General features: G+C 42.8%; 1 protein-coding gene across 6 annotated transcripts in view; it reads right to left on the minus strand.

Annotated features, from left to right (window-relative positions):
• AMOT (angiomotin) overlaps positions 1 to 14,333 on the minus strand; it is a 67,349-nt gene that overhangs the window by 28,971 nt on the left and 24,045 nt on the right. For all 6 annotated transcript variants that reach the window (XM_015128051.3, XM_015128050.3, XM_077988046.1 and 3 more), the window contains 4 exons: positions 12,751 to 13,267; positions 8,297 to 8,441; positions 6,924 to 7,016; positions 1,445 to 1,590 (listed from right to left, as the gene is read on the minus strand). In XM_015128051.3, the coding sequence (XP_014983537.2) occupies positions 1,445 to 1,590; positions 6,924 to 7,016; positions 8,297 to 8,441; positions 12,751 to 12,915 (549 nt within the window). In that variant the 5' untranslated portion in view covers positions 12,916 to 13,267. The remainder of the gene's footprint in view (positions 1 to 1,444; positions 1,591 to 6,923; positions 7,017 to 8,296; positions 8,442 to 12,750; positions 13,268 to 14,333) is intronic.

Consider the following 14,333-nt stretch of genomic DNA (forward strand, 5'->3'; position numbering starts at 1 on the left):
ACTTAGCATAGTTCTGACATAGACAACTGATGAAGCAAGACATTAACCTGATTTTATACTACCTGAAGTTGGTATTTTACCAAGTCAGGCTAAGGGATATCATGAATTAGATGGCACTACCCACTGGTAAAGTGTGTATTTATAGCCCAACTCCAACAAGCATTTTAATATCCAAAAAAGAAAGCAGAGGAAATTGATAAGTTGGGAAATCTCCAGGAACTAGACCTATTCTTATTGAGGGAAAGGAAGCAAGCAATGAATGAAGGCAGTATAGATACCTCATATACAATAGTCAGAATGCTTTTTTAATGCTATTAAATTTCTTTTGTTTCAAATCTATTTCTCAACTTTGTATGATGAAGGCTACTTTTTCCCTTTAAACAATTCAAATTTCAGAGCAGAATTCTGTGAGATATGAAATTTTCTTTACCAAGTTACACTTTAGCATCAATTTTTGCTGGAACACACCCATCCCCTGAAGGGCAAAACATCTAAGAGTTAGTAGTCCAGTGCAATAACAACTGACATCCAAGATAAATTAATGACAAGCCAGCAGCAAATTTCCCTCTATTTCACATGAGTACAGTTTGGTGTTGCAATCAAATAGCATCTATGTCAAGTCTAATCAGATACATATTAATCATATGCTTAAGAGTTTTGGGGCCCTTGCATTTGTCAAGGGAAGGCTTCATCTCTGCACACAAATAAATGACAAGCATTCCTCCACGTAACTATTTTCTAGAGCTAGCCACTGAGAACCACAGCACAGCTCTTGGACAGTGCATTTTTTCTGACATAAACTGTAAACTGTCCCTGGGTCCCATCCTGTCTCAGACCTCCCAAGATTGCTTCTATTCAAAAACCAATCTGCCAAGTAAGTCCAAGTAAGTAAAGATATGGCCAGCAAGAATCATTTCTGACCTGAGAGGGGACTGACTTCCCACTAAGCCCGGGTAGACAAGGGCTGTTCAGATTTCAAAATCCTTAGAGTACTTTAAGCTACCTCGAATTATTTTCTAGTTTTATAAAGTTTTAAAATACCTGTACGTGCAGAAATTTTAAAATATACATCTATACATATACATATCTATACATCTATATCTATATATATATTTATATATCTGTCATAGTCTTAAGATAGGGCTAAGTATATAGTAAAAGCTTGGAATATGGGGGCAGTGAGCTTATACAAATGAACAAATGGAAATTGTTTCTTGACCCTGGTGATTTCCTATTTTGGAGCAAAAGAAAAGAATTTACCAAGAAGAGAAAAGAAAGCAAAGCAAAGTCCACTCACATCAGCACAGTGGAAACTAGGAGCAGCAGATGGCACCTCCCTATTGGGGATTATGCAGCTGCCAATTCACCACAATGTGGACCCCAGTGTCCCTGATTTCCCAGCCCTCCTACCCCCAGGCTCATATGCTACCTGAGGAAACCATACCTCTTCTTCCAGCTTTACCACCTTGGCCTGGGCGTTACTCAGGGCCTGATCTCGGATTTCGATGTGTCGTCTTTGGTCCTCATTGGTAGAACGGGCAGTGGCCAGCTCCGCTTCCAGCTTCTCCTTCTCACGCTGGCTTTCTTTATCTGTCAGGACATTAAACGTCAACACTGCCAGCCTGGAGCTGGCTCAAAGCCTTACCTGAGCAAAACTGACACATCATACCCTTTACTAGATAGCCTACTGTCCTAGTGCACAGCTGAAGAACCAGTATACCCAAGATCTGGACTCTATCACTGGCTCTACCACTAACTTGCTGTAGAAATTCAGAAAAGTCACTTAACACCTTAATGGTTGTTGAGCAGAAGCAATGAGAAAATAGGTGCAATGTGTCCCAAAAAGTATTAGGCATTACACAAAGAATACACACACACACATACACACACACACACACACACACCCCTCAGAAGAAAAGGTAGACTCGTCCCCTCAATTTTATTTCTTCCAAATTGTCTTACACTGGCAAAAGAGCAATTGAGCTCAAAACATTTTCCCCATTGTTTCCTCATGACAGTACATTAAATAGAACTAAAAATGATATTTCATAAACTGGATAACAGTTCAAGCCCACCCTTCATGCACTAACATTACTTTGTAACTGAGATAAAGTCTACTTGACAACATGTCCTCTCCACGGAAAACGTAACCCAACATCACCCCCTAACCCAACTCACTTTATCTCAGCATCTGCTTCTCTTGGGAATCCAATGTCTTTTTCTTTTAATTTTTTTTATTATACTTTAAGTTCTAGGGTACATGTGCACAACATGCAGGTTTGTTACATATGTATACATGGGCCATGTTTGTGTGTTGCACCCATTAACTCGTCATTTACATTAGGTATATCACCTAATGCTATCCCTCCCTCCTCCCCCCACCCCACGACAGGCCCCAGTGTGTGATGTTCCCCTTCCTGTGTCCAAGGGTTCTCATTGTTCAATTCCCACCTATGACTGAGAACATGCGGTGTTTGGATTTTGTCCTTGTGATAGTTTGCTGAGAATGATGGTTTTCAGCTTCATCCATGTCCCTACAAAGGACATGAACTCATCCTTTTTTATGGCTGCATAGTATTCCATGGTGTATATGTGCCACATTTTCTTAATCCAGTCTATCATTGATGGACATTTGGGTTGGTTCCAAGTCTTTGCTATTGTGAATAGTGCTGCAATAAACACATGTGTGCATGTGTCTTTATAGCAGCATGATTTATAATCCTTTGGGTATATACACAGTCAAAGATAATACAGTAAAACTGAAAGCCATGTTATGCTTTTATCCTACTCCTTCTCTGGTAGGATAGGCTAGGTGTGGAGGGAACACTGTAAAGAACAGGGCAAAGTTAGATGGAAAACATCAGGATCAGAGGAAGAAAGGCAGCCATTTCACCTGAAAAAAACATCCTCTATTTGCGAATCTCCTTTTCTCCCTTTAAGTCTATTAGCATTTGAAAGTTCAGTTTTTTAAAATAAAGTAATCCAATATGGCTGGGCAGGGTGGCTCATGCCTGTAATCCCAGCACCTTGGGAGGCTGCAGTGGGCGGATCATGAGGTCAAGAGATAAAGACCACCCTGGCCAACATGGTGAAACCCTGTCTCTACTAAAAATACAAAAATTAGCTGGGCATGGTGGCGCACGACTGTAATCCCAGCTACTAGGGAGGCTGAGGCAGGAGGCTGAGGCTGAACCCGGGGGCTGAACCCGGGAGGTGGAGGTTGCTGTGAGCCGAGATCACGCCACTGCACTTCAGCCTGGTGACAGAGCAAGACTCCGTCTCAAAAAAAAAAAAAAAAAAAGTAATCCAATATGCTTGGGTGCTTACACACACACATATATATGTATATATACATATATAAAAAAAGTGTGTATATATACATATATAAAAAATGTGTGTGTGTATATATATACTTGCATATATACAAAAACATGTGTGTGTACATATACTTGCATGTGTGTGCCCATGTGTATACAAATATACTCTCTGACCTTAGAATGGAAGAGCTTAGTGGGCACATAATGGTCTTTCGGGCTTGGGTTTTAAAGAGAGCCCAGATGAGCAGCATCTATATGAGGGTTTAATAAATATCTGTGGATGGATATAAGAAAAATAGAGGAAGAAAGCACCAGTATGAGACAGTAGCCAAAACTATAATTTTTAGGAGAATGAAAGAACATGATCACAAGCTAGCATTTGTATAATTAATAGAGATTTATAAGTAATCTCTAAACAGATTTTACACTTTGTTCCATATACTATTCTTATCTCAATCTGCCCTCTTCTAGTGGCTGGCTGTACCTTGTTCCAGTACCCACAGCTAATGAGAATATGAGAATATTATACCTGAAGTGATATCACTGAATTCCAACAAAGTAATTCTCACTCTTCCCAAATGATCACTTAAAGATTTCATTGCTTATTCCTAGTTGTAGATGTCTGTTAGTGAAATGGACCCCTTGTGATTCCAGCAGGGGGAGGGAAAAATGAACCATCATGAAACACGCCAGGGCATTCTGTTCTTAACAAGGCCTGCCCTCAAGAGAAACTATTTAACCAGAACCTAATCTATGAGTTTTTGGGATTTTGTTTGCTTGTTTGTTTGTTTCCAGAGCCTAACTGACCCAGGGGAAAGGAAACATCCAACTCCAGTATCCTCTGGCCTTCTACACGAGAGAAAGAAATATCCAGCTGAAGCCCTTTCTAGTGATCCTGCACCACCTAAAGGGGTGAAAAAAAACCGAGATGCACTTGTGAAGTTCAGTCCAGAGGTACAGGCTCAGTAAAAGACATTTCCCTTTCCCCCAGATTTTACCATCACATCCCGAAAGGCCTATTTACCGCAGTGCCTTTTACCCCGTACATCAGGTCTGCCATTTCACACACGCAAAAAAAAAAAAAAAAAAAAAAACAAAACCTGCAAGCCATACTAAAAGGTGAAATATACAGTTTGAAAAGACAGGGCAAGCATCAGAACCAGACCCCGAGATCAGGCAGGGATACTGGAATTAACAGACTGTGAATTTAAAACAAATATGATTCATATGCTAAGGGCTCTAATGAAAAAAGTAGACAGCATGCAAAATCAGATCAATAATATAAGCAGAAAGATAGACATGTTAAGAAAGAATCAACAATGCTAGATGGTAAAACAGAGGTAATTTTACTATCTTGTTTAACCTCACAATATTTGTAAGGATCAAATGAGATAGAATATTTATTTAAGTGAAAGAAATGTTAGAAAGCACAACCAAACGCCAAAAGAACTTACTACACAAAGCAGATGATGATCATCATCACCACGATTAATAATGAGAATCTGTAGATTCAAAACCTTTCATTGTGATACAACAGATTGTGTATACTAATTTTTAGTATGAGAAGGTTGAGAGTCACCTGACCTATAAAATTAGCAATTCCATGTTTCTGAATCAATTCATTATAACTACAGGGGACCATGACACAAGTAGTTATGTCCCATGTCTTTCCTCTCCTCTTAACTAAGACAGACCTCACACCAGAAACTCAAACAAAGTAGTTTTGATTTTTTGGAGGTTAAGTGCTCTTCATCTTGAGACTCAAACCTTAAGTTATAGGAGAAACTTCAATAGGGCAGCCTCACCTTCCTTCGCATTCTGACTTTGCATTTGGAAAGAAAGGAATATTTGTTGAATACGTATTGCATACCAGGTATTGTACTAGCTTAATCCTCAGAACAACCATACAAGGAAGGTACTATTCTCTTCTCCCATTTGCATATGAGAAAACAGAGACCCAGACAGCTTGACCAACTTGCACAAGGTCCCACAGTGGGTAAACAAGTAGTGGAGCCCCTATTCACACCCAGATTGGTTCTACTGTACTAGGCTGCCTTCTTCTAGGGTTGAGTTGGTTTGGTTTCTCTAGGATTCCTGCAGTACCTTCTCCAGAGAGGCTTTTCAAGAGGGCTTTCCTTTCTCCTGCCACAGTTCCAACCATGCAGGGCCCTGTCAATGTCCCAAGCCAAAAGAAATTAGGAGGGACAAGAGTCATGCCCTCTTCCCTGGCTAGTTGGTGAACTTCACTTTTCCCTCCTAGAGCCATTTGACAGTCTTTTGCTCTGCTGGTAATACCGTCTGATTTACTAAGTTAGCACATTGTATAAACCTGTAGAAGAGCTCCTAGGACACCTGAAATACCATCTCCATACAGAGAGGAGTATGATCTAGCTGATCCAGAACAAAGAATCTATACGTTTTGTTTGTTTTGATCTGAAAGTCTGCCACCCTCTTTCTGCCAGTGAACTAGCTCTGAGAGCAACTGTGATACCACAAAAGCAATTTCACAAAAATTTATACTAGGCACTGATGACACCAGAAAAACTACATTCCTTACTCTAAGATATGTTGACAAAGGAACAGGAGGTACACGGAAAAGAAAAAGAAAAAACCTGTTCTGAAGCCAGAGCACAACAGAATAACTCAGGAAGGGAGGGCGGTATTGTAAGTGAAGATCAAACGAACTTGTAAAAGCTCGCTAGAAGCTGCATGGAATGAGTTGAAAGGGTCATTTGGAGACCCAGCAAAGATGGAAGAGACTGACAAATCCCTACTGAGCACAACTACAGCCAGAGCTACACTGAGGGAGGCTGGGGGGAGAGGAAACCAGCTACAGGCATCTGCAGAAACCAGAGCAGTTCATCTGTTTCTCCCCGAGTAATTCTCCCTGTGGACTCAATCCACTACGAAGTTTTTATTGCTGGTTTTATTAAGGCAATTGGAAATAATTAGACATTGTCTAGCTGGGTGGGGTCCATTAGAGACCGATAAAGAAGAAGATTAATTCATTGTCATGGTCCTAGGAGTATTTCCAGACAAAGGAAACACTATTATGAGGAAGACACAGCTCTGCCCTCCCCCACATCCTCCAACTGTGCAGCCAGAGTCACTAGTTCAGGCCATAGGATTAGCTCCCCTTGCAATCTGCCACTGTGTAACAATAAATACTAGATGCCTAACAAAGGGAGCCCCAGATACAGGTGAAGTATTCCAAACACTATCATCAATCCTGCACATTAATCCTATCTCTACCAGAGCCAGCACACGGGATCTTCTAAGAAAATCCCTTCAACATGAAGGGACCTCATGTTCAGTAAGGCTCTTTATTTAGGTAGCAATGACACTAGCAGGGATTTCAACAGGCTTCTCTAGTTTAATGCTGAAGGAGCAATGTGATGTGACAAGATGTTGTGGCAAGCAGCCTTCTTGGCTTAGGAGGAAAAGAACAGAATCTTCCAACTTCATGCCTGAATAGGAAAAACAATCCTTAGGTGATATTGACTCTGCCCTGGCTGTTCTAAAAGGCTAAAGAGAACAGTGTAATCTTTTCACGCACCTTGCTCCCATCCACACATTAATACCTGTTTCCGCAGCTTGCAGACTTACTTTTTGCAAAGAGCTGCGAGATGGTTTTTCTGGTGTCCTCTGACCCTTCATATTCCTTCTCCGCAAGCTGCTTGTTGGCAGTCTCTAGACGCTCTGTGGAATTTGGAGACAATCAACAGGGTCTCAAATATAAACTATCATGCACATACTATTGGCCCTCTAAATACTGACCTTTGGTAAAACAAGCCTGTTTCTTCTTGTTAAACAGGAATGGGTGACTAACATGAGTTTGCAAATGTGAATCCCAAAATAATACTAGACCATGGCCGGGGAGGAGGAGGTAAGTATTTAATGCTTTCACTCCTCACTGCCAAAACCTAAGTTAACTGCAGAATTCTAAATTTCAATGAAATTATCCTTCCCCAAATATATAAAGATATCTTTCATTAACCAGAGAAAAAGAGCATCACAGTTACTATAAAGTCTTCAAACTCATGTAATGTCAAAGCTAGAAAGGGACAACTAGCAGCACGTAGTTGGGCTGCCTGACTTTAGAGATAAAATAACCAAAATTCAAAGATAGATAGTAATATCCCTGACCGGGCACGGTGACTCATGCCTGTAATCCCAGCACTTTGGGAGGCCGAGGCGGGTGGATCACCTGAGGTCAGGAGTTTAAGACCATCATGGCCAACATGGCAAAACCCCTTCTCTACAAATACAAAAATCAGCCAGGCATGGTGGCACACACTTGTAATCCCAGCCAGCTACTGGGGAGGCTGAGGCAGGATAATTACTTGAACCTGGGAGGTAGAGGTTGCAGTGAGCCAAGATTGTGCCAGTGCTCTCCAGCCTGGGTGACAGAGCAAGATTCGAACTCAAAAAAAAAAAAAAAAAAAAAAAGAGAGAGAGAGAGAAAAAGCAATAAAGAAAGTACCATCCCCAAGTCAGTAGTTTTGAACGTGCTGAAGGCACTTTAAAGTAGAAATATTTCCCAAAGTCTTCAATATTATCAGGTGAAAGTCAAAAATAAAAGGAGTCAGTGAGTCCTGGAAATAAGAGAGGACATTATACTTCAAGCTTGCACGGTCCAAGGGCATGCCTCTGCAAAACCTGTTAAAAAGAAGAGGCAGCACCTATTGTGGGGGTGGGCCAGGTGGGTCCAGGGGTCCCAGCAGGGATCCTGCCTGATAAACACATCAGCTCATCGCTCAGAAGACCAGTGAGGTGCATCCACACTTTGATCAATCAAGCTTGGGACTGAGCACTATTGCAGTCATAAAAAATTAGCCTGGCACATGCCCAGCCATTTACTGCCCATACCGGTGGGTTGGACAGCCCCAAAGAGCCTAGTTGAATCTTGCTCAGCCCTTCCCTTCACCACCCTGCAGTTGCTTCAGAAGTACAAAGACAAGTCCTTTTGGTTCCCTCACCTCTCAGATCCCTGTTGAAATCATGCATCCTCCGAATCTCGCCCTCTAGCTTGTTTCTCATGGCTTTCTCTAGGGCCTCTCTTTTGGAGGATGACTTCACGAGGTTCTCATATGCCTCTGAGACGCGCTGGATTTCTGTCTCCACCTTAACAACAACAGAAAAGAAGATGGTGGTGATGGTAGGAGGTTGATGGGGAAAATGGTCTGAAAACAAACATGCAAATCCTCGGTGACAGCTTCTTCCAGGGCTCACAGATGGCCAGGAGGCAAGCATAACACAGTCAGACGAGAAAAGTTTCAAGGAAGGATCTCCACCTTCAACCATAAGCTTAGTAATTCACTCATGGTGCCATGGTCTTTCCTCGGGTTAAAAAAATAGACACTTTCTACCTTCAGAGGAGATGGTAAGACAGAATAAATTTTATAAATGGTTATAAAGAATTTTAATTTCTGAAGAAAACTCTTAATTTTGAAAATATTAGTAATAATATATATAGTATATAGATACTTTATTCCAAAGCATTCAAAGGGCTTTCACACGTTGGTTCCAGTCTGTACTGATTATCTGACTAATAAGCAGGATACCTCTTCTCATTTTAGCAGAGAGAAAAGTTAAATTGCCTCTGAAGAGCAACTGTCAGCAGCAGAGACCAACCCTAAAAACCCCAAGCTTCATGAAGCAGTTCAGTTCAATTTAACAAACATTTACCAAGGACCAAATATTTATACCAACTCTTTAAAGTACTATTGGGGGTGTGTAAATATGAATGAGAACATTTCCACTGCCCTCAAGGAGGTTTCAATCCAATCGAATGAAAGAATACAGGGCAAGATACATCTTTAAGAAAAGTAGAAGTAGTGCCATAAAGTACAGACAAGGAAGAAGTTATTCCTGTTTGGGGGAAGTGGGGAGGAGAACAGTATCTGGGAAGAGATGGCATTTAGAGTCAGATCCTGAAAGCTGGGTCAGATTTCAATGAGCAGAGGTGAGGGGAAGGGTATTCTATTCTGAGTAAGCAAATGCATTCCCAGAATGACCAGTCGTCTAATTTGGCTGGACACTGTGGGGTACACAGAGGGAACCTGGCGAGATATGGCTGCTAAGATAGACTGGAGTCAGATCATAAAATGCTTTTAATGCCAGGCATTTGGGCTTTATCCCATAGTCAGTGGGAAACCAGTATAGATTTTTGAACAGAAATTCACAATCAGAGTTGTGTTTTATGACACCCCTGCAAATCTCATAAAATGGGGGAAATTGGCCGGGCGCGGTGGCTCAAGCCTGTAATCCCAGCACTTTGGGAGGCCGAGACGGGCGGATCACGAGGTCAGGAGATCGAGACCATCCTGGCTAACACGGTGAAACCCCGTCTCTACTAAAAAAAAAAATACAAAAAACTAGCCGGGCGAGGTGGCGGGCGCCTGTAGTCCCAGCTACTCGGGAGGCTGAGGCAGGAGAATGGTCTAAACCCGGGAGGCGGAGCTTGCAGTGAGCTGAGATCCGGCCACTGCACCCCAGCCTGGGCGACAGAGCAAGACTCTGTCTCAAAAAAATAAAAATAAAAAAATAAAAAAATAAAATGGGGAAAATAAACTCAAAGAGAAAGAGTCTTGCTCTGAATCAGCCACAATCAGGCAGAAAATGAGAAATTAGACTCCACAGTCTTTCTGTAACTAGTATAGCTCCATTGCACATATAATAACCACACAGATATTTGCATATAATTTGTATAAGACAAATAAACCTATGGCCTATTAAGCAATTTTCAGATTAAATTGGACTCTGCAACCATTCTGCATTCCTTCTGTGTTTTCCACTATCCTGTTTAACAAAGCTCAGGGTACTTTCTGGGGAGAAATATCAGGCCCCTAGTGGGACACTAGAGGAAAGGTAAGGTTGCCAAACCAGTCAGATTCAACACGCCTCCGTGTCCAAAATTCTGCCAGAGACAGGACTGCCTGCAAACAAATAAGGCTTACACCACGGAAAAGAGCAGACTCAAAAGTGTTTTTCTCTTCACAGATGGCACCAAGATAGCAGCACAGAAGGTGAAAACTGGTGAATGGCATTTAGAGACAAGATCTGCAAGGCCTGCGCCTGATGAAGCTTTTGCATGAAACTCAAGCGCTGGGGACAGAAAATAAACATTTCTATCTGAAAGAGCAGGCTTGGTGTTGGTCTGCTCTGGGCAGCGCTTATAGTTCAAGGCTGTCCAGTTGTGCACAGAATGCAACACCTGGAAGGCAGTGTCTTTCCTCAAGGTGTGCAGACTGCTATTTCAAGATCTTATACTAATCCTTCCCCTACCCACTGTATAGATACTCTATCCTTCAAAAGGGCAAGTCCCACAGCTCTCAGTAGGGCCTTCCAGGAAAAGCCATCACAGAAGGATAGATCCACTGGTTTGGGCTGGGTGATGGTGGGGGCAGAGAGGAGGGTGGCAGCGGGTTTTCCAGACTTACTCTGTCTACTTATTCCCCTCATGAGCCTCGGGCCTTTTCATTTCCTCCAGCACTACCTGGGATCTACCTTAATTTTCCCCACTTTTCTTTTCCTCTCCTGCTCCACCTTCCCCTCTACTCTACCTGACACTGGGTCAGCCTCTACTTTCCCAACACTCAAGCTGTTCCAGTTACACTCATTTGAGGCATCTTTTCCCATCTTGGGGAACAAACAACAGCAATCCTATTCTGTTCCTCTTCCCTGTCACTGGCTGAACCCACACACACACACACACACACACACACACACACACACACATATACAATCACCCTGGATCCTTTGGCAAAAAGGGTCTGTAGAAGAGCTGGGTTCATCCTTCAGTGATTGCATCAAAGATGGGCTGGGATCACTCTGAAGAGAGAGTTTGGAGAGGGGGTGTCAACTGCTAACCTCATCAGCCAGGTTGGGTTTCCAGTGTATGGATATAATTAATTTATTCCACCAAAGTGATGGGGGCAGGGATATAGTTAAAATGAGGGGGTGAAAATACAAAATCAGGGAATAGCCGGGAAGAAACAATTCTCAGAGCACTCCAACAACCCTCATCCAGATTTAGGAAAACTAAGGGACAGGGAAGCCATTTTCCTATATAAAAATCCTGTTTGCCAGGCGTAGTGGCTCACGCCCGTAATCCCAGCACTTTGGGAGACCGAGGCGGGCGGATCACCTGAGGTTGGGAGTTCAAGACTAGCCTGGCCAACATGGAGAAACCCCGTCTCTACTAAAAATACGAAATTAGCCAGGTGTGGTGGCACATGCCTGTAATCCCAGCTACTCAGGGGGCTGAGGCAGGAGAATTGCTTGAACCCAGGAGGCGGAAGTTGCAGTGAGCCAAGGTTGCGCCATTGTATTCTAGGCTAGATGACAAGAACGGGGCTCTGTCTCCAAAAAAAAAGAAAAAATCCTCTGCTGATAATAAGCCCCCATCTCCTTTAGGCCCCCAGATTTGATGTCTGTTTACAAATACTCAGCTTCATTCAGGCCTCTGAAATTTCTACTCCTGGTGTTTCCTAAGGACAGAGTTTCTGGACAATACAAGGCATCCCCCTGTCCCTTCCCCACCTTCACCCTCACCTCTCTGAACAATTCACATTGTAGGGAGACCAAACCACATGAGCTCCACGATGACAAAAGCTGCAAAGAAGCTGCCAAAGGCATAACGCTATTCACCAGCAGCCCCTGGAAGCCAAGAGCTAAGGTTCCTCGCTTGGAGTACTCCAGAGCTAAAGTCCCAGCTGCAGGAGCGGGGCGGGCAGAGAAGAATGTGAACTGGAGATACAATCCTTTTTCTATTTCCTCAGCCTAGGGCTGTCACCTGTCACCCAGCTGTGGTGTTAAGCCCCTCCTGCCCCCAACACACACCAGAGAAAGAGAGCAGATGTTGAATTTGAGCTGCAGAGAGGGACCAAATCAAAGGGTGGGGAGGAGGGATTGTTGAAAGAGAGTTACTATGAGAACTCCCACTAGGAAAAGTATTCTGAGCCTTTTCCAGAACAAGGCAGGACCGCTCTAACTTTAGCTGGTGAGATTTTTCTAAGAACTACATTTATTTTTACATTTAAGATTCAAATTCATATTTGGGAAAATGTGACCAAGACAATGAGCCTTAAGGTGCTGTCAGATCCTTTACCTATACAGGCATCACCAGTATTCTTATCAAAAAGTATCACTGCCTTTTGGAATTCTAAAAGAATCAATCACGTTTTCTTTAGGACTATGGCATCTGGAAATTATTTTTCTCCTTGTGTAAATGTAAGACATTACTTCTCCTAGGTAGACAGGTAGAAGGCTTTTTCCGAAGTTTGACCCATATCTAACCTCCAGATATAAAAGTCCTGAAGATCTGCCACAAGTAATGCTGGGATTCACAAGTGGACACTTTAATGTGGATATTAAACAAGTCCCACAAATAAGACTTAGAGGCCCTAATATCCCAAAACGGAAGCCTCACCTTCTGCAGTCTTGCCACCTTCTCATAACATCCTTCCAACTCCTGCCGCAAGTTCCGATTCTCATCTGAGAGGATCTCAACCATCTGCTGGGCTCTGGAAACAATGGCAAAAGGGTCTGCTGGCACTGGCTGATAAGAAGCAGAGGATGGCTGAGCCCGAGGCATAGCTGAATAGGCCTCTCCTGGCTGCTGCTGTGGCTGCTGCTGCTGCTGTTGGTGGTGATGATGATGATGGTGCTGCTGCTGCTGTTGCTGCTGCTGCTGACTCAGGCCAGGTTGGGAGAGACGATAGTGATCCCCCTGGTGAGCCTGATTAGGAAGGAAATGCTGCTGCGGCCTAGGCAGGTGAGCTGAATGGTCTCCCTGGTTTGGGACCAAGGGGTGTCGGGCAGGAGACAATCTAGTGGATGCTGGAGATTGTAGCAAGGGCAAGGACCCCCCAGAGGTCAGAGAAGAAGTAGGGCTGTGAGGCTGAGAGCTCCTGGTTGACAATGGCAATGAGATGTCCTGCGCTTGCCTGTAAAACATGAAGGGCAGGTGCGGGTTAATTTCTCTCCCAAGGCACTGGGGGAGAAGGGCTCACAAAAGTGAGATGAGGAGGCTTCTGATGCCCCCAGGACACCTGCAAAACGAAGAGCAGGCAGGGTCTGACTATGGGGAAGTCTAACCCTGCCTGCTCTATCTCTGCAAAGACTACAGCCCTTTTCCAGCCTGACCTTCTGTGACTCTGCCTGACAAACAGAGGTGTGATCCCATGAGGGTCAGAGCCAGACAACCTCCATGGTCACTTTGTGAAAATCATAGTGATACACACTTGTATACCCATTTGCTCAAGTCTAAACATTTCAAACCATTCTTCTACAAGGTAATTTTCATCTCATTATTTTAAGTTAAACCTTTTCTGACATTATACATGTGGTACAGCACACATAAAGATCCTAGTTAAGAAACTATGTTCCATTTGCCAGGAAGGAAACAACGAACAGCCATAGAAACCACCCCTCATCTTGCTATCTGCACCTCCCTTTAGTAATTCATACATTCACCAAAAAAAAAAAAAAAAAAAAAAAAAGGCAAAACAAAACAAAAAAAAATATTCAAGGATTGGTAGATACTTATATTACAGACACTAAATAATTATTGTTGCTTCCAGTTGTTAATGATTTAATGATTCCCATTAGCAGTAACCATAAAAAGACTTGAAGAGGGTTACAAGCAATGCTAACATACTATTTTTGGTGTAATGAATCACAAAATGTAAGAACTGGAAAGGCCTTATAAGAAAATTATTTAGTTCAACCCCATCACTGGACAGATGGGGAATGAGGTCCAGAAAGGGGAAATGATCTGCCAAATATTAGAGTGGTAGTGCCAGGGTAGAATCCTTCTTTCCCAATTCCCATTTTCTGGCTTTTTCTACTACCATAATATATTGATTTCTGTGTACTGATATTCAGATTTCCAGCCTATTGGTCATAGAAAGTTCCAGAAAGAGACCTTTGGCACATTATTTAATGTGGCTCTCCCATTTTTGTACCCAATTACCAGGTACAAAATGCTAACATCTAGGTATAAACAATTCC

This window comes from Macaca mulatta, chromosome X (assembly GCF_049350105.2).
Source record: "Macaca mulatta isolate MMU2019108-1 chromosome X, T2T-MMU8v2.0, whole genome shotgun sequence".
NCBI lineage: Eukaryota > Metazoa > Chordata > Mammalia > Primates > Cercopithecidae > Macaca > Macaca mulatta.